Source organism: Alexandromys fortis, unplaced genomic scaffold, assembly GCF_014885135.2.
Source record: "Alexandromys fortis isolate MF-2015 unplaced genomic scaffold, M_Fortis_MF-2015_v1.1 scaffold_18, whole genome shotgun sequence".
Taxonomy (NCBI): Eukaryota; Metazoa; Chordata; class Mammalia; order Rodentia; family Cricetidae; genus Alexandromys; species Alexandromys fortis.
The window spans coordinates 6,465,962-6,485,031 of NW_026067897.1; the positions used below are offsets into that span (position 1 = coordinate 6,465,962).

The 19,070-nt window shown below is 43.0% G+C and overlaps 1 protein-coding gene across 9 annotated transcripts in view; it reads left to right on the top strand.

Moving 5' to 3' along the window:
* Positions 1–6,565: 6,565 nt before the first annotated feature.
* Positions 6,566–19,070, top strand: part of Asph (aspartate beta-hydroxylase) — a 209,180-nt gene continuing 196,675 nt past the window's right edge. For 7 of the 9 annotated variants that reach the window (XM_050164038.1, XM_050164043.1, XM_050164054.1 and 4 more), the window contains exon 1: positions 6,792–6,948. In XM_050164038.1, coding sequence (XP_050019995.1) covers positions 6,810–6,948 — 139 coding nt within the window. In that variant the 5' untranslated portion in view covers positions 6,792–6,809. Of the gene's footprint in view, positions 6,949–19,070 lie in introns of all 9 variants that reach the window. The other 2 variants (XM_050164096.1, XM_050164090.1) reach the window with 2 other exon arrangements.

Genomic DNA, 19,070 nt, shown 5'->3' on the forward strand with positions numbered 1-19,070 from the left:
CAATACTGGGGTTAGACTAATTTTTTAACTTGAAATAGTTAACAAGTAAACAGCAATAACAAAACAACAACAAGGCAGACACGTAGCCTGTGGGAGATATCTTTTATTGTCTGCTATTGTTTGAAGTTTAGGTCACTCCTGGGTCATCTCCTCCACTCCATGCTAGTGTGATTGGGAAGTAACACACCTCCATGAAGCACTTCCTTTAATTATGAAGAGTTGGCAGTGTGTGTGTTTATAAGGGGTCAGGGCTCCCATTATAAATACAAAGTGTCTGACTGCAGCTACTCTAGTTCCCGAGTAGACCCACACGATGGTTTCATTCTTCAATGCTTGGTCTTCTAGTTTCTCACTACAGCGTATTCATGGCTGCCCACAGTTGGGAATATGCCCACGGTGTTTATGCAAATAATACCTTTCAAACTGAGGCCTGTTTGCACAGACTTCTCCTGTCACTTGACAACGTCATTCTACCGGGTCACTGTCAAATGTCAGCCCTCACATGCAGCTGTCCAGTGTCTTGTGTGCACCCATTTTAACCTTTAGCTCGAGTGCTCACCGTGGCTGTTTCAGCTTGAGAGGTTCTGTGCAGCTAGAGTTAGACACGTGATGTGTGGACCTGGACACTGTCTGGGGAGAGTTCTCCTCAGGCAGAAGGAGGGTGAGTGCCAAGAGCACAGGATGGCACCGTCCCTGTAGTCCCTGCTCTCTTCTGGATGCTGCCTAACCCACTGAGCTTACACATGTCTGTAAACATGGCAACAGGCCTCCCTCCTGGCCTGTGACGGGAATATATGGTGTCCAGATTACTGTTTATAGCTTAGATTATTTTAGGTTGGGCCAAAGAACTATATCAAGCTATTTGTTTTTTATTTCAATTTTCTGGAATTTTGGGAGGAAAATGGTGACTAAAAACCTCTTAGAATACATCTACACAAGGATTTCATACAATTGCGTCTGTGTGCATACATTTTGGTAACTGTGTTCCTCTTTTGTTTATAGTTAGCAAAATTAAGTGCATTGCGGAAACTCAGAGAAGCAGAGGATAAAAGCCTAATATAATTTGTGAGACCGCAGTTCAGAGACAATTTCTACTAATTTTCACTAGATTAATATGATTTCTTCTGCCAGGAGAAGCAGCTCCAGTGACCATCTTGAATATTGGTGATTGTCTCTAACTCCAGAAAATCTGCCAAGAGAGATGAACAGACAGCCTTGGAGCAGTTCCACGAAGGATTGAAAAATATTCAGGACTACTGCTGTGTACTTACAATGAAAGATTTTGGATGCTATATTCCCGAAAGTGAAGAAATATTGCAGTCTTTTGTATGTATTAGTTATCTTTAGAGCAACAAAGTCTCATTACGCTGCCGGCAGCTGACACCTCCTGTTTGCTGCACTCTGTCAAGACCTTTGGCAAAGTTCCTTAGGATTTTGTTTTGGTACAGGCTCAATAATGCTTGTCATGTGCTTCTGAAATTGCAGAATAGATTCAAGTAAGGAGGACAGCATTGCAAAATACAAGGGGGTGGTTGAACTAATATGAATTAATTCAACTGTCCCCGTGCAGTATAATTTTGCATGTTTTCCCACAAACTACCAAGGAGTCAGGTTGACTGCAGTAATCGTCCTCATTGTAAGGAAAATACAACTGCTTTATATAGTTAGACTTTATGAAACTGGAAGATCACTGATGCTAGTTCAGGATACTTCCCTCTGGATCTAAGACCTGTTTCTCAGAGAAGGTGGTTTCATGAAAGACACACACATACACATGGGCAGGGGGATTATTAGATCCTCAAGACACACAACTGCACTTTTTGCATAAAATTACCTTGCAAATTGGATTATTGAATTTTTTCATTATTTCTTACATCTCAATTACTTTTTAAAACCTCCATCTAAATAGAAAAATACTATATATATATATATCATATTGCTATGATTGAAATTAACCATTATTCTCCAGCACTTGGCTTTTCCCCATGTGTAAGGCTCTAACCAACTTTAAGCTTAAGACTTAAGAATACTTTGTTAATTCTATCAATTTCTTAGCAACAGCCATTACTTAAATGTTTCTCACAAGGAAGTGACCTAGAAGCTTGTCTGTGGTAACAGAGTCAGTTTTTGTTGCAAATGACAGTTCACTAGCTTGTACTACAACTAATAGGTGAGAAATTGTTTTGGGAAAACTCTGAGTAGAGAAGGCTTTAAACGTGCTTGACCACACCTGTGCTTACTGCAGCTCACACACAGTCAGAGAGGTTTCTGTATGTGATTAACACAGAACCAACTGTACATGCAGAAAACAAGTGTCTATTGGGTGCTCGGCCACACATGGAACATCTATTTCACCCATCACAGTCAAAGATCAAACACAGGCAATGTTATGTCATGATGTCACGTCAGGCACACACAGATTCCCCAGCTTTCCCTACACCAAATGGAGGAGCAGTCTTAGGAAAGAGAATACAGATACTGCACAAGCTTGACAGTTTTGATGCCCATAAGGTGGCAAGTAGAAACAACATAAAATGCATCATTCTAACCACCTCATGTGGAAAGTTCAGTACCAGGAAGTAAGCCACGTATATTCACAATTCCCAAATCTGTAAGAATTCTTATTTATTTATTTATTTATTTATTTATTTATTTATTTATTTATTTATTTAGTGTACAGCATTCCTTCCATGTGTGCCTGCATGCCAGAAGCGGGCGCCAGGTCTCATTATAGATGGCTGTGAGCCACCATGTGGTTGCTGGGAATTGAACTCAGGACCTCTGGAAGAGCAGTCAGTGCTCTTAACCACTGAGCCATCTCTCCAGCCCCCTGTAAGAATTCTTATAAAGTTAGTTTTATACCATTCAGCGTACAATGTCATCAAGTCTCTTCTTTCCTATGATCTGTATTTACAAAATTTATTTCTGCCCATACTGCTTAAGGAAATACATTAATAGTACTGAGACAGGATATAAGGAGGGAATTGTGGGAGCAGGAAATGATTGGGAGAGAGAGGAGAAGAGCTGGGGAATTTTGGGTTTTGGATACCACGAACAGAGAGCCAATGGCTCACTTTGACGGTATGTGTTTGTCAGAAGGCAACTTATCAAAGACAACACAGTTTGCTGACTTAGCTCCAGTCGGTATATCCCCAGAGACTTCTCAAGCAAGCACGTCACAGTAATTAGGTTGTTCTGCTTAGGGCTAAAGTGATGTATAACTTTATATTCTTAGTGTACCAGGCTTTTTCTTTTGGGCCATCAACCAGCTCCCAAATCATGACTCAGAGGCTTATTAGTTTTGAATTAATACAAGGCTATAGTTAATTCTTTTCTGGCCAGCTCTTTTAACTTAAATTAACCTGTTTCTTTTTACCTACTTTTTGCCTTGGGGCTTTTCACCTTTTCTTACTTTCTTGCTGTCTCAGTGTTTGGCTGGCTGACCGCTGCCAGGCTTCAGACCCTGGGTGTGTCCCATGTTCTCTCCTCCTTCTTCTCTTGATCTTCCCTTAGCCTTCCTCTCCAGCCTGTATTTCTCCTATTTATTCTCTCTGCCTGGCAGCCCTGTCTATCCTGTCTCCTGCCTAGCTATTGGTCATTCAGCTCTTTATTAGACCAATTGGGTGCCTTCGGCAGGCAGAGTAAAACAGCTTTTATAATTAAAAAATACAGCATAAACAAAGTAACACACTTTTACATAGATAAAGTAATGTTCTGCCCCATAAACAAAAGTCACATCGTTGCCTACTTAAAATAACATTCTACAACATCCTAGCATTGCTCTCTCCTAGACCTAATAAACACACTGTAGAACTTTGTTATTAAAAAAAATTCCTTCAACTGTTAATTCTATTACAAATTACAGTTTTTGGACAATATTAGTAAGAAGGAGAGTGGTTTTTTTTAGCAACCTCTAGATGTAACTTGAGAGCTGCCCAACTTCCATACGGAATGAAAAAAAGAAATAACAGGAAAGGGTATAACTGGTCCCAGGTGTGGTGGAGAAATTTTATTACAGGTATGTGGGAGAACATAGCCAGGGGCGGGGACATCGGGAGAGCTCAGAGTGGACAAGTCCTCGAGTCACGTGAGGAGGTGGGGGACAGGAAAGGGGAGAGGGAAAGAACCAGGTATGGCAGCCAGGGGGCCCAAAGAGAGCAGACAAAAGGACCAGATAACCAAAATGCTTGGATTATATAGGGAAGGGCAGCGGGGGAAGGGCAGTCCAGTCCTTAGGCTGGAGAGGTTTAGGATATGGGGCGGTATGCTCGCTAGGAAGGCTCAGTTACAGGTAGGGACTGAGGGATGCAAGGAGAACCTCCACCAGTGTCCACTGTGATACGTTAAATAGGAACCTCTGCAGTTTGTATAGTTAGAAACCTAACTCATACACACCCATGGTAAAGAAAGCACAGTTCAGCTCTCCTTTAGAGAAGCCCACACTTGTCTTATTGGGTGAGCTTTATTTTTCTCTTTCTGCAGTATCTCTTTCTAATAAGCCCTCTGCTTAAGATCTATATTAAAACTTTCTTTTAATAAAATCTCCAACTCTGTTTCTTACCAGCTCATCCTGAAATTACTTTCTCTAGTAAAGCCAGGAATGCCTGTTTTACCTGAACGGTGGTCTGTAAAGAAAGGGGGAACTCTCCAGGCTCCCCGGGGAAATGGACTGGAGATGTGGCCATGTCTCTATTGCTAGAGACGATACCAGGTTTAGTTTTTGGGGATGCAGGGGCAAAGCCTCACTTTCTGGCCGTTTGGGGACAGCTGTTAAAGAAATACAGTTTTCCCCATACTGTGACCTTTGATAAGTGCCCACACTCAGGTTCCAGGCTGTCTTTTTAGGGAGAATGTAGATGATCCCAGAAGCCTTTGCTACAGGAGTGGGAAGTCAGGTGAAGTATTTTCTATGGGACACTAGGCGTTTTCTAAGAAGAACAACTTGGAGGTAATTCTGCATGTAGCAATACCTCTCCATTGCTAGCTCTCTGGCATCATTGGATTTGGTACTTTTGCATTGTTGTGATTAAAATACCCAAAGGAGATAAACTGAGGGACGAAAGGGTTATTTTGGCTCACAGTTCCAGAGAGACTTTATTGTGGCCAGGGAGGTCATAGCAGTAGTAGGCCGCACTGTTAGAAGCAGCGGGATCCTGTGGCAGCAGGAGAGGGGGTCTGAACTAATCAAAATCCTTCAAAAGTCTGCTTCTAGTGACCTATTTGGACAGCCAGGTCCCATCTCCTGAAGATTCCTGGGTTTCCCAAACCAGCACCACCAGCTGGGGAATAAGGGTTTAAAACATTTCTAGATTTCTAGATTGAGCTCCCTAAACGTTAACTCTATAAGTCTTTTACTTATTTATCTATTGTAGTTTATATGTCAGCATCTTACATTAAGTAATCCGAATCAGATTTATCTCTCTGCTTCTTCCCATCCCCGTCATTATTTCCTGCTGAAATAATGTCCTCTGTGGGCAGGAAGGGGCGCCCAAGGCGGAAGAAAGGACACATGGAGGCAGAAGGAGGCTGTGAGATACAGATGTAGTAAAAACGGACTGCGGTCCAGTCTCATAGCTGTATGAAAAGGAGGCCTCCTTTCTCCCTGTTTGCCGCGCTTGCCTTGATGGGATCCATACTTTATGTGGGCAGCCCCCAGCCATTCACGTCTGGCAAGGCCGAGGACCCAAAGCAGTTATCAGTGGTGACTGGGGAAACTGCAAGCTGTGGAAGGGGAATAAAGCCTGGTGTCCCGCAGCTGTGGCTTTCTTTGACTCTACCGCAACGAGGGAACTTCCAGGGTGGTCCGGAACTCGGGGAAGATCTCTGGATGTTGACAGCAATTTATCAAATCACCACATATGTCACAGACACGACGCGAGCAAAGGGCGAGACAAAAATGATGATAGCTTCTGCTGCTCGTTAGCTGGTTTGTTCAACTGCTGCCATTTTTGCAGGTCTCACAAGTACCCAGTACATGCATAAGCACAGGAGGAAATCCATGGCTGGGCACGTTACATAACTGTAGATACTAGTCCGGCGGGGGACAGATTTCAGAGAGAAGAAAAAAAATTTTTTTTTGAGTCATATTAACATTTTTATGTCTTAACTAAGGTTTCCAAAAATACTGATGGCACAAATGACATAAATCCCTGTTTTGACACGGAAAGGACCAACGACCATGCTGTAGTCATGAAACCGTGGCGTATCCTTTTTGAAGACAGAGCATGCACTCCTGGACTGCGCTTAGGCACCGGAACCAAATTCCCAGGAAGAAGGCAAGAGGTGGTGCGCTGCTCTCGGGCACCGCCCCCATGCCCGCCCCATCCCGCTGGAGCCAGAGCGCCAATGCTCGCGAGAGCCCTGCCGGCTTCCACGTTTGCCACGTTCCAGAGAACCAAGGCAGACTAAAAAGCCACATGCCGCTCGAGCTTCGCAGCCCTTGCGCAGCGCCAGACTTGCTTCGGCCTGCAAAGGGCTGGGGAGTGGGGGGGAGGGAAGAGCGTAGCCGGCCACACCTCCTCCCAGAGGTCCTTTTGATTGGCTCGCATTGCCGTCCTTCAGATATGGTGGGTGGGTCGAGGCTGGCGGGGGCGGGGCCGAGACCCCGGTCGCTGAGCACTCTTGGCTGCTGAGGAAGCCTCAGGCTGGACGCACGCGAGCCTAGCTGCGCCGCCTCACGCTGGTGCAAATATTCCGAGGCGCGGTGAGCACGGTGGAGGCTGAGGCGTTGCTGCAGAGTCGCGGATACCCGGTGTCCCTAGCGCACTCAACAAGGCCCCCGTTCTTTGCAGACCCCCGAGAAGCTCGCGATGGCCCCACGCAAGAACGCCAAGGGCGGCGGCAGCCACAGCAGCAGCAGCACCAGTAGCAGCAGCGGTAGCGGCTCGGGCAGCGGTAGCCCGAGCACGGGTAGCAGCCGCAGCAGCAGCAGCCCCGGGGCTCGGAGAGGTCAGAGTCCCCACAGTCGGGGCCGGGAGGCGGGCGGGAGCCAGGTGGGCGCTGCAGGTCTGGTCTGGTGACGGGTTCACTGCGCCTCTCCACCCCCAGCGTGGCTCCTGTGTGCGTGGGGCGAGGCCGCGCTCACCGGGCGGGGAGGTGGAGAAGCGGGGCTCGTCCGAAGGGTCCCCAGGCACCGCCTCGGGTCTCCAGGACGCAGGCTGCCCGAGGTCATTGCGCAGCCGTTTTTTGTCTTTCCTAGGGGAAACTGGGTGTAGAGGACCCTTTATCTTCTCCTTGCAGATTTTGGGGCGCTTGACCCTGAGCCAAAGTCAGGGAAATTAAGTTCCTGCCTGCCTGGCCAGCAGCATTGAGTAGCAGCTTGGAGGAGTGTGTTTTCAGGGGTTGGGCTGGGAGTGAATGCATCGTTCTTGCAAATTATTTTAAGGAATTTTATTTGGATTTCTTAACACGTATTGTGTTTGCCTTTTAAAATAAGTGATGTCATAAAGTACTGTGTGTGTGTGCACGCGCACGCGCGCGCGCCTTTTTTTCCTCAAAAAAAAAAAAAAGACTGGGTATTCACCTTTCTTTATGTGCTTATGGCAGACTGGAGAACAGATGTTTTAAATCTGTTTCGTGTCATATTTCATCGGTTCTCGGTTTCTTTTCTATTTCCTTTGACTCATATTTAGAATACTGGAACTGGAATACGCATGTGTACTGAACGTGAGCTCTCCATTTCGCTAGAAATGATTTAGATTCTGTGTCGTGGTCTCCGTGCAGCCCATTATTATGTGTCAGGAAAATACGTCGCATGGTTATAGTATCTGTCAGGAAAATAGACGAGGCAACTGTGGTTTTTTTTCTTCATAGCACTTACTGCCTTGTTGATCTCCATGCGTACTCTGCCCTGTCCTTTCTCTTTCCTCAAGTACAATAGTTCTGTTCCATAATAGCTGCTCAGTAAATGTTTGATTAGAAAAACGAATGAATGAATGAATGAATGAATGTAAGAGGGGGATGCAGTGCAGTTAAATCCCGTGTACAGATTAACATTCTGAGAACTGTTTGTATTCCTAATGGGAGGAACTCTATGTACACAGTTCGAAGTTCAAGGCCACTGTAGAAATTAATTCACCTTTTGTACAGGTAAAAATGACACTCTGGTTCCCTGGCCCCTAAGTCAGCTGACCTTACACAGGTAGCACCGCTGTGGCTGTGCCTATGAACTGTATGAATGAGAAGAGACTCCTGCATGTTTACGTCCAAAAAAGAAAGCTAACGAGCAAGGTTTTAATATGAGGTTTCCTGTAGCTACTTACTAGTGAAGTGTGTCTTCTTTGCTGCTCTCCTGGGAGCATTGTGCCTGCGTGGGACGTGCTCTACCCACTGGTCTACATCTCCTATCCTTCATCCTATTACTTTTTCATGTACAGAACCCTGGAGTAGAGCACTGATGGCATCCAGGGAAGTCACTGTTAAGGCCTGTCACTGGTATGGATGGGCACAGAGACTGTGCTGCTTTTCCTTACCCTTGCGATAAATGAACCGTTGCAACTGCCTGCCAATAGGTTTAGAAAATGCTAGGATGTGTAGGAACTCATTTTATCATATTGTTCAATATGGTATTTTAGAGTAAATCCAAGCGTCTTCAGTTGTCAATATTTTAATACGCTGCTTCCTTAACTATAACGGAGCACAGTCTGAATGAAATACCTGTGCTCTAGCCCCTCCCCCTAAATCCAAGCCCTCATTGTGTAGAGTGGATTATTTATTCTTCCCAGGTTATTATTTTAAGTAAATACTGAGTTATGACTGTGGGCGGAGAAGGCCCCAGCGGTGGAAACCAAGATTCTTTCCAGAGTGCTGCAAGGCTACACCAGGGCGAGCAGGTGTGGTTCTGTTTGCTGTCTTCTCATAGCAGGGTACAGCCGGAAGATAAACAGGCTACCGCTAGAACAGTTAGCTTTATGTGGTCCCTGAGATAGGGACATTGGGACGTGCAAACCAGGCCAGGCTGCTGGAGAGTTAGTTCATAGGTTCAGATAATGGTGACATTGCTGTGACATTTAGAGCCTTCTAGTTACATAAGGTGAGACAATGCTTAAAAGTTACATTGTTCAGTCTGTGGAAATGCAGGCAGGACGGAAGAACTCTGGGTTTCTGTTGCCCATCGTTATACCAAGCTGCTGGGATCTTGGGCATCTAAACAGAATGTGTGGTATCCTACATGGGTTGGGAGTCTAACTAGTTTATCAAGTTTTCTTCCAGCAGTGTATAAGGTATAGTACAGGTCATTGCAGAAACCTCGGCTTCTGTCTTTTACTCATTGTCTTTTGGCTAGAATATGCTTGAAAGAGCACATTAGTGAATTTTACTTTGAAAAGTAAACACACTAAGTTCTTAATATTGAGGATCCGACGTCAATGGGGGACATTGGTCACATGACTCATTAGTTCTTAGATTTTTATGTTGAAGTATGGTGTGGGGGATGGGAGATAGTGTTTTTACAAAGAAATACTTTAAAGTAGCCTTCTGCTTTCATTATGTTTAACTCAATTGAGAAGTGATAAAGTCGATTTTCATTTTACATTTTCCAGTCTCACTCCTTAGAATACAAAGGAAGGAGTGTTTGGGCATCTTACCTTTAACTTGCATTTAAAATGATATTTGTATGGCCAGTTGGGGCCAGGAAAAGCCTTCATGGTTACCAATTGGGAAAGCTTTTGAGGAAGAGGGCTCATGGGAGACTTTGGGCTCCTGATGTAGTTAGTACAGAGGGGCTGGCACCCGGTGTAACCCACCATTGCTCCCATTCTCTTAACTTCCACCCTCTGCCTGTTTTGCCTGGTGACTTACTTCTGTCTCACCACTTCCCAGAAGGTGTCGCTGTAGAACACGTTCCCCTGCCCAACCTGAGGCTTCGGATTATATAAAGGCAACTAGGTTTTAAAATCATTTAATAAACGTGGACTTTCCCAGAGATCCTTATCTGTTGTTGTTTCATTCTCTCAAGATAGCTAACAGATTTTGAAATTTAGTAATAAGAGTTTGTGTGGAACAACTTTCTTGAGACGTATGGAGAAGGAACTCAATCCATAGACTCACACAATCATCCGGTGCATTTTGCTTGTTTGGAAATGTGGTTCTGAATTTATCCTCTTGCACCTCTGCACGCTTTCCGTGTCTCTTGGGTTACTAATGTGTTCGGTGTGCTGCTGAGTGTCGCCTGGCTTCCTTGAAGGAAGTGCTTTCTGGAGCAGCTCTTTTTCTTAACCAGGGCAATCAATCAGTTCAGGCCAGTGGCTTACTCCTCTCCCAGCCATTTAAGGATGGAAAAAAATAGGGATTTCATAATTTTCCCTCTACAAGAATTGTATGTTTTTGTTGTTCCGGTAGCAGCATTTTTTCTAGCTTGACCAGATCATATGAAATCAGGTTCTGTAAAACGCTCTGAGGGAATTCTTTACAACCATACCATGGGCTGGGAAATAAGGAGCTACCTTCCAGCCCTGTACCAATGCCATCTGTCCCACAGAGATTATCAGAAAATAAGTAGGTAAGTGTTACATTTGCAGCTCATTAATAACCTGAATAAAAGCTTTTGTGAACAAGCTTCTTTATTTCTTGCTAGTATTAGATATTTTACTCATGTGCTGGTTAATCCCAAAAAGGAACAACAAAGTCATTTTTTTTCCTCATGAAAGGCAGTCCAGTTTAAAATAAAGAATCTGATAGCCCAGGCTCCTATTTAGTTAAGCAACATGTGATAAGTCTCTCAGATATCACTAATCTTGATATATTTACTCACTGTTTTGCTTCCTGGTTCTGATAGCCTAAGACAATTTGATAGCCTTGATGCATGGTACAGACGGCCCTATGCTCATAGTAAGAGACAGTGCAAAACCTGAGAGAATACAAAATATACATCTCTCTTGAAAGTCTGTAATACTGTTATTTTGTAACATGTTAGTTTCAAATAAAAGATGCTTTTGCAGTAGATTATATTGTAACTTTCTGAAGCACACAATACGATTTTGTAAGTGTTTTGTTCAGCTGCCTTCCTTCAAATTCCTATCTGACAGCTAATCTCTTAGAGTTTTGTAATTTTCTGTGTCTTAGTAGAACTCAGATACAATTTGATCTTTTGATGCTCTTCCAGCTACTGATGTCACGTCATGAGAAGTACTTGGCCTGCATCTTGAGTATGCTGCTTCTACATCCCCAGCAAGTACAAAGTACAAAAGACTGTTAAGTAAATTCCTTTTAGTAGAAACTGTATTTATAGCTGGATAAGACCAAGGCATTCTCCTGGGATTTTGCATAGTAGGATGCTTAGAGATGATAGTAATATGTAGTGCATCTCAGAGTAGGAAAGTAGTTCATAATTCACCATAAAAGGACAATATTTGAAAATAGGATGTTTTTTACCTGATTTACTTATTATGCATATTGAAACATTGTAAGGTACTCCATTAGTGTATATGGCTTTTCTGTAGTAGTTAAAAATAACTAAAAACTGTATGTCAGTAGAAGCCATTTACAGTTGACCAGGATAATTTGAGGAAAGCCTCAGCCTTCTGTCTCTGAACTGGTGGTGTCTAGCTAATTCCCTGTCTCCTGCCCCAGTGTCTAGCTGTTGAGCACGGTCCTCATGGGTGGCATATGCCATTCTGACTGAACATATACCTCTTCCATTCTGCAGAATCTCCATTTCTAAGCTAGAGATGAGATGCTCACGCCCTCTGTCCTGCTGTAGTGGTGAATTCTGGAGTTCAGTGCATGAATTCTCTTTTTTGGTTCTGGTATGCTGGGGGCCAGCGTGGTACTTTATCAGTCATTAGAATGGCATTTACTTTTATTCTTGTGTTCCTCTGGCGTTCAGATGTTCAAGCGTTTGTTCTGCAGAGGACATTTTGTTTGTCAGGGATGCGATTTGGTTCCTTTCAGCTGCTGTTCCTATCCTTTCTTGGCAAGCCATTGAATGGGACTTCATTCTGATCAGGTTGATTATTACCGAGGACAAACAAGTTCTAACCTAGTAGACCCAGCTTTAAAAGGAAGTGTTCTAGGAGAGGTGCTGAAGGCTGCAGGGTGTCTGTCCCCCTGGTTGTGAGATGCAGAGAAGCTTGGCTTATCCCGCCAGTGCCAACTCCCACTGTGGGTAGTTTCTCTGCTCCAAAGCAGAGATTGGTATGGAAGGGGAAGAGAATGTTGTGCACTGGCAGAGAACAGCCTCAGCAGCAGACCCGGCGAGCTCCTGCTGGATTTGGAGAAATGTTGGCTCCTCTCCTATGTGTATGCCCACAGATCTAATCCAATGACTCATTCGTAATGGAAGACAGCCAGGGTGGCCTTAATTTTAAAGTGGAAGAATATTGTTTGATGAAATAATTTTATTCCATGGCCACCATTGCTGTAATTACTTTTGCTTCTGTTTTCCATAGGCTTCTTAGGCATTTCTGCCCACCACGAAGTAATTGTTATTATGCTATGCCTATTGTATTTCTTATGCCACACATGCTTCTGTGCTGACTGTTAGTCCCAGGGTCTGTCTTAATTCCAGTTATTCTGAAATGGCATACTGGAAAGCCTTTTCAGCCTTAGTTTCCCACGCACATTTTATTTAAAAATAATTTCTTTTACACAAACAAAAGTTATTGTCAATAAACAAATGTTTATTGGGAGGATATATAGCATTGAATTTTGCCTTTCCATACTTTGAATCAAATGAATTTTAATAAGCTACTTCTGGCTTCATTTTTAAAATGGTGTGAAACCCTTCCTTTTTGAAAGTACCAACTTTCATTTCGTACATTAAACACATCTGTGCTGCTTTTAGATCTGTACCTATTGAGATGTTATTTTAAGAGTATTTACTGTACGTGTCAGGAATAAACCATTCTCAACATGTGGATTTTCTTCTGTAGTATTGCTTCTTAGCCATTCTTACACATTTATTGATCATCATTCTTTTACATGCTCCTCTAATTTATATTATACAAACTATAAAGTACTATATTGACCATTACATGCTAAATACTTATATCTAGTATTTATATATGTATATATTATTAAAATACACTTACTATTATATATATTTATATTAATTTAAGATGAAAAATATTTTATTATATGTTCACATGTATGTCTGTGTACCCTATTCATGCCTGGTGCCTGTGGAGGCCAAAAAAGGGCATCAAATCTCTTGGAACCAGAGTTACACAGTTGTGAGTACCATGTGGGTGCTGAAAATTGATCCTGGGCATTTAAAAGAGCAGCCAGTGCTCTTAACCACTGGACCATCCATCTGTTCAACACAAGATTTCTCTTTGTTTAATTCATTCTCTCTCTCTCTCTCTCTCCCTCTCCCCTTTTCTCTCTCTTTCTCTCTCATGTGTGTGTGTGTGTGTGTGTGTGTGTGTGTGTGTGTGTACTGAATGCATATTACCCCGGAGACTAGCAGAGGGCATCAGCTCCCTTGGAGCTGGACTTTCAGGCGTTTGTGAGTAGCCTGGCATTGATGTTGGGAGGCAACCTCAAGTCCTGTAGAAGAGCAGGAGGAGCTCTCTATCATCAAACGTGAAACATTTTATTGTTGACATCAATGAAAACTGCTCAAGAAGCCTGTCTCCTTCCATATAGAAGTATGTGTATGCCTGTTTAACATGCAGTAAAAGCGCTGTGACTTGGTTCTTGATTGGCGTATCTACCAATTGTGAATTCCAAGTCTTCATTTCCATAGCCATAGTTTCGCACAGGTGTGTGTGCCTCCTCCTGGTGAACAGTCCTGCTGAGACCGCTGCTCTTTTTGTGCTCTGCCTTCCAAACTGCTGCTCTTTCTCTACCAGTTTGCCTGTTTTTTTATATGTGTCTGAATATTCTTCCATGGCATGAAATTAGATTAGAATCGCTGGGTCAGAGCATATAAATACATACATTAGCCTCTTTGGGGTACTGCCATTTTATTTAACACATAGTGGTTGCTTGAATTCACATTCTACATACAATGAATCACAGTTGTTACCTTTATTGTTGCCACCCTTGGTAAAGTTTAATGTTTGTAAGTTTGGTGCACTTTTAAGTATTCTCACATGGCTACCATTTGCATTTTCTTGGTTCCTAGTCACACTTGACATTTTTGTTTCTCCTGACTCTGTTGCTCTTGCATATCGCCTATTCCCTGGTGTGTTTAATTTTCCCGTGTGCTTGTATTGATTTGTAGAGTTTCACAACCCCAAGCCTTGTGCTCGCTTGTGTGGCAGGTCAAGGCCTTCTCTAGTCTCTCATTGGTTGTTTATATTGCCATTTCCTGGGCTATATTTTATTCAACAAAATTATTTAATTTTAATGAGGCAATAATAGAATTTTTCTGTGTTCTACTTTATGGTGTGGGCTTTTGTGTTTTATAGCATCGTTTGTAACAGAGATGATGACAGTTCCTTTTAAGTGAGATCATAAAATACCTGAAATTTCGCTCTTTTGCGTTTGGATCTCTTCAGACCTAGGTGTTGATTTTGATTGTGTATGAACTGTTCAAGTGGGGGATCTATTTTAAATACCTTTTACCAAGTAGATAAGGAACTGTTCTGCAGTTAGTGTTCATACAGACGCTGCAGAACAGATCTCACCCGTTTCTAAGCCTGGCACCGTGATCCAGGAGGGGAGGCTCTGTGTCTGGAAGGACAGGCCACTCTTCCTTTTCACTGCCGTTCTTGCATTTGGGCAGCTTCCGAATCTGTCCTTTGTTTTGTACAGCTAGCATCTGATTTATTGTGTGACATGAGAGTTTCTCTTCTCATTCTTTCTCTTTGGTGTTCTGTGTACGTCTCGTACCTTGATAGCGATTTCTTTCCTTAAATTTGGGGAATTTAACTTAGGATTTTATTGAAAATGTTTTCTGTGCTTTTGGCCTTGGTTTTCCTCCTTCTACCCATGTGATTCGTAGGTTTGGTCTTTCTGTAGTGTTCCAGAGTTTCTGCCTTTTCTGTACTGGACATTTTAGATGTAACGTTTTCTTTGCCCAAATGATCCAAATTGTCCACTTTACCCAGGCCTGAGATTTGCACTTCCACTTGATCCCTTCTGCTGACAAGGCTTTCCATTGACCTTATTTGACTTACCGAATTTTTCATGTTTTTAGTTCTAATTTTTTGCCATGTTTTGTTCAGAAATTCTGTCTTTATGAAATTCTATTTCCATATTTTAAATTATTTGTTTTATTTCATTCAAACATTTAGTTTTTTGCAGTCTTCATTTTATCAATTATTTGTTTCCTCTTTGAGTTGCTTAATCATCCATCTGTCTGTCTGTCTGTCTATCTATCATCTATCTACATCTATCTGTCTGTCTATCTATCTATCTATCTACCTATCTATCTATCATTTATCTATGTATCTATCATCTATCTATCTATCTATCAATCATCTATTATATCTATCATCTATCTATCTATCTATCTATCTATCTATCTATCTATCTATCTATCTATCTATCTTCCATCACCACCAGGCCAGAGTTTCTCTTCCCTCCTCTCCTTCCAGACCCTCCCCAAAACTCCCTGTCCCCACTCCCCAATCCACTCCTCCTCTGTTTCTGTTTAGCAAAGGTCAGGTCTACTATGGGTATCAATTAAACATGGCCTATCAAGTTACAGTAAGACTAAGCACCTCCCCTTGTATTAAGGCTGGGCAAAATGACAGAATATGAGGAGTAGGGTCCCCAAAACCTGTGAAATTGTCTTTGTTCTTTTCAGTCTTAGAGGAACTGTTGTTATCTAGAAGGGATAAATGCAGACATTCTGCCTTTTTCATAGATAATAGTATCACATTGTGGGAATTTATGTAATTTTAGTTTAAGAGTTTTGGCAAATCGCCCTTCTCTCTCTAAGCCCTGTTTGATCATGTTGAGCTATCCTTTATACATTACTTTATTTGCTAATACTGTACACATGGTTTTATTGCTAATATTGTACACATGACTTTAATTACCAATGCTATACAATGCTGTTATTGTACACATGACTTTAATTACCAATGCTATACAATGCTGTTATTGCCCATATGTCTTTATTTGCCAATTTGTGCTTACAGCTTTATTTTTAATATTTTGTTCTTGCTTTTGTATCTGCTCATGATGAATGCAGGTCTATAGTTTTTTTTTTTATGCTGACACCCCTTCCCCATTTCTCCTTCCCTTCTTCTTTGCCTCGTTACTAATTATGATTAGAATTTAATATTTCCTCTGCATTTATTGAAATTAAATGTATGGGTTTTTTTAGTCGGTAAATTATAACTATGTTCTAATTTACCCTTGCATTTGAAGGGAAAACCCAACCTAGTAATTTTTTATATAAATCACCGAGTATTAAGATTCCTTAGATTTATTATTATTTTCACACCCTAGGTATGCCTTATTGAGCTTATTATGTGCACTTTCTGACCATCTGCAGACACCTGTGCGGGGCGAGACTGTTTGCCACCGGGCATGTGCTTTCCTTGTCTCCACGCGGCCACCTGTTCTTCCCTGCTCTTGTAGTGATGCCTTGGAGTAGGTGCATTGCTTTGTTCAAACTGCACTTATTTCTTTGTGAGTGAAACACAGTATTTATTTTCTTGAACTAGTAAGATTTATTTTGGCTTTGGCCGATTAGTCTATCTGTGGCCAGTGCACAGAGAGGCCTAGAGTACTTGGCGCGGATCTAAAACATAATTGTTAAGTTTTTATTGCCCTCGTCACAGCCTTAGTAGATGTTTGTGCCAGATGTGATACAGTGCTAACAATCACGGCTCCTAGATTTGGAGATTTGAAAAGGCTGGTGTAGAAACAAGCATCGGTGAGCATAGACTACGAGCGCATAGCAGGGTGCCGCCCAGTGGGCTGCGGTCCAGAGCCGTGTACTGGAGTCTTTAATAAACTAAGCTAATAAGCTGAGCTCTTTCTTTCCGGGCTTACTCTTTTCTTACTCATCCATCTCAAATGTCTCACTGTTCACAAAAGAATTCTAAAAAATATTCTGTGTCTTTATTAGCACGAATGCTACACCGTAGATAAAACCAATATAAGAACCCAACAGTGGTCAGCCCTCTCTACCCAGGGGTCAATGCAGGTAGCTCAAGAACAAGAACCCTGGTCCACACTCATTTCACCTCGACAATGATCTACCTATGATTTGTGTACAGCGAATCTCCAGTTCTTTGAGCTCCACCGTATCACTGCCCTTCCTTTGTGTCAGGTGGCTCCTGTGCTCTGACCTCCATTGGTGACCCAGGGATCATCCACAGCATCCATTGGTGTCCCAGGGCACCATCCACAGCATCCCTTAGTGACCCAGGGCACCATCCACAGCATCCCTTAGTGACCCAGGGCACCATCCACAGCATCCCTTAGTGACCCAGGGCAACGTCCACAGCATTCCTTTATATAAAGCAGGGCACTGCTTCTCCCTAACCTGGCGTTGTCGCTTGTCTCCCAGAGAACTATCCTCTTTTGTTTCCTACAAGAAGCATTTCTTGTTTTTAGTCTTCTTCACTTAATAAAAAGAGAATGAAGTCCACAGAAGCCTGCTGCCATTCTCCTCTACTGTGTTGCCAGTGTGTGCTAGGAGCTCCTTTTCTTGTCTTCAGGTCTTCTGACCAAAGCCAACAGAGACTAAGACCTGAATGCACTGGGCTCTGTTTCTTTGCTCCTGGAGGATCGTCTTTCCAGTACTTTCCAATAGGACATCTAATTCTATGGGTTGACGTGTTTTCCTGAGCTATAGAAGCAAATAATACCAATAATGGAACAGAGCATAAAATTGCTGCTACTTACCAAGTGATGACGCTGTGTCAGACCTTGGCTTGAATCTCTGTTCTAATATCTGATTCCATAGTCACTGTGTCTCTTTTAGTAGAGGAGGAACTGAAAGGCTAGAGAAATAGTGGAGCTGGGGTCTGGACCCCAGGGCTGACCCCGAAGCTGCTGTGGCCTGAACGTTACTTAGCGCACTTGTGCCAACTTTCACGCCAGCCTGCTGTGTGGCATGTTTTGTGAAACACAACCTTGATTATGGGTTCTTATTGAAAAGTTCTAGTAGTTCCCCCAGGTTGTTGAGAGTAGCTGTGACTCCCGGGCAGGAGGCCTCCTGCTGCTCTCTCTGGCTGTACTGCCTCCACCCTTGTTACAGCCCTGTCCACAACATGCAGTCTCTCTACACGCTTGCTGAGCGTTTGCACAGGGAACTAATGCATCAGCCCCACGCTCGCTTTTTTTTTTTTTTTTCTGGTTGACGCCCGTGCATTTGAACACCCAATTCCCCCAACCAGTTTATAAGAAAGAAATTGTTATGGTCTATTTTGAGCCTGTGGTTTGCGTAAAGTTCATCAGAGTTCCCGACAAGGTTTGCTAGGCACCCTGCCCCCGCTAACTGGCAGCTGTTGCAAGCTTGTCTTCAGAAAGTCACAGGTAGTCTGCTCTGTGACAACCTTGGTCAGAGAAGGGGTGGTCTCAAGCTCCAGACTATTAATGAGGCTCAGTGTCCTAAACCAGTAGGCTGGGGAAGGAGGCAAGTCCTGACCTATGGGAGGAGAGGACAAATTACTTGTGAGCAGGAGACTTACATAGCAATATAGCTACAGTGCCTTTTCCTGTGTGCCGTCCATTCTGCCCAGAAGCTTATAAAACAGCTTCATTTACACTTTTCTCTTCAGTTTGGCATTGTCCCCCTCAGGTTTCCCCTACTCTTCCCTCACCAGCTTCCTTTAGACCAGCTCTGCTAACTCCGTTAGAACTTGAATGGTTTCTTCAACAGATGTAAGTTGTTCAGTCAACAAAATTGTCTCCAGCTGGACTGAACCCACATAGAAACTCAAGCTCTTCTTCTTGCTAATTTGGATAAATCACCAAAGCTTTCCAAATGTTTCTCAACCTTTCCCCATCTTCATAGGAAGAGGACACTTACGTCAGAGTATTGAAGACTGACTTCAACGTGACTCAATAATTTCACAAATATAGTTACCAGATTTGGTGACGGTGAGGGTCTCTATATAGAATCTCTATCCTGTTTGATGGTAAGGGCACCTAGGGTAGGAACAGAGACCAGATGAAATTGTTTTTATCCAGAAGCAAAATGGAGGTGGAGCTGGCCCCAG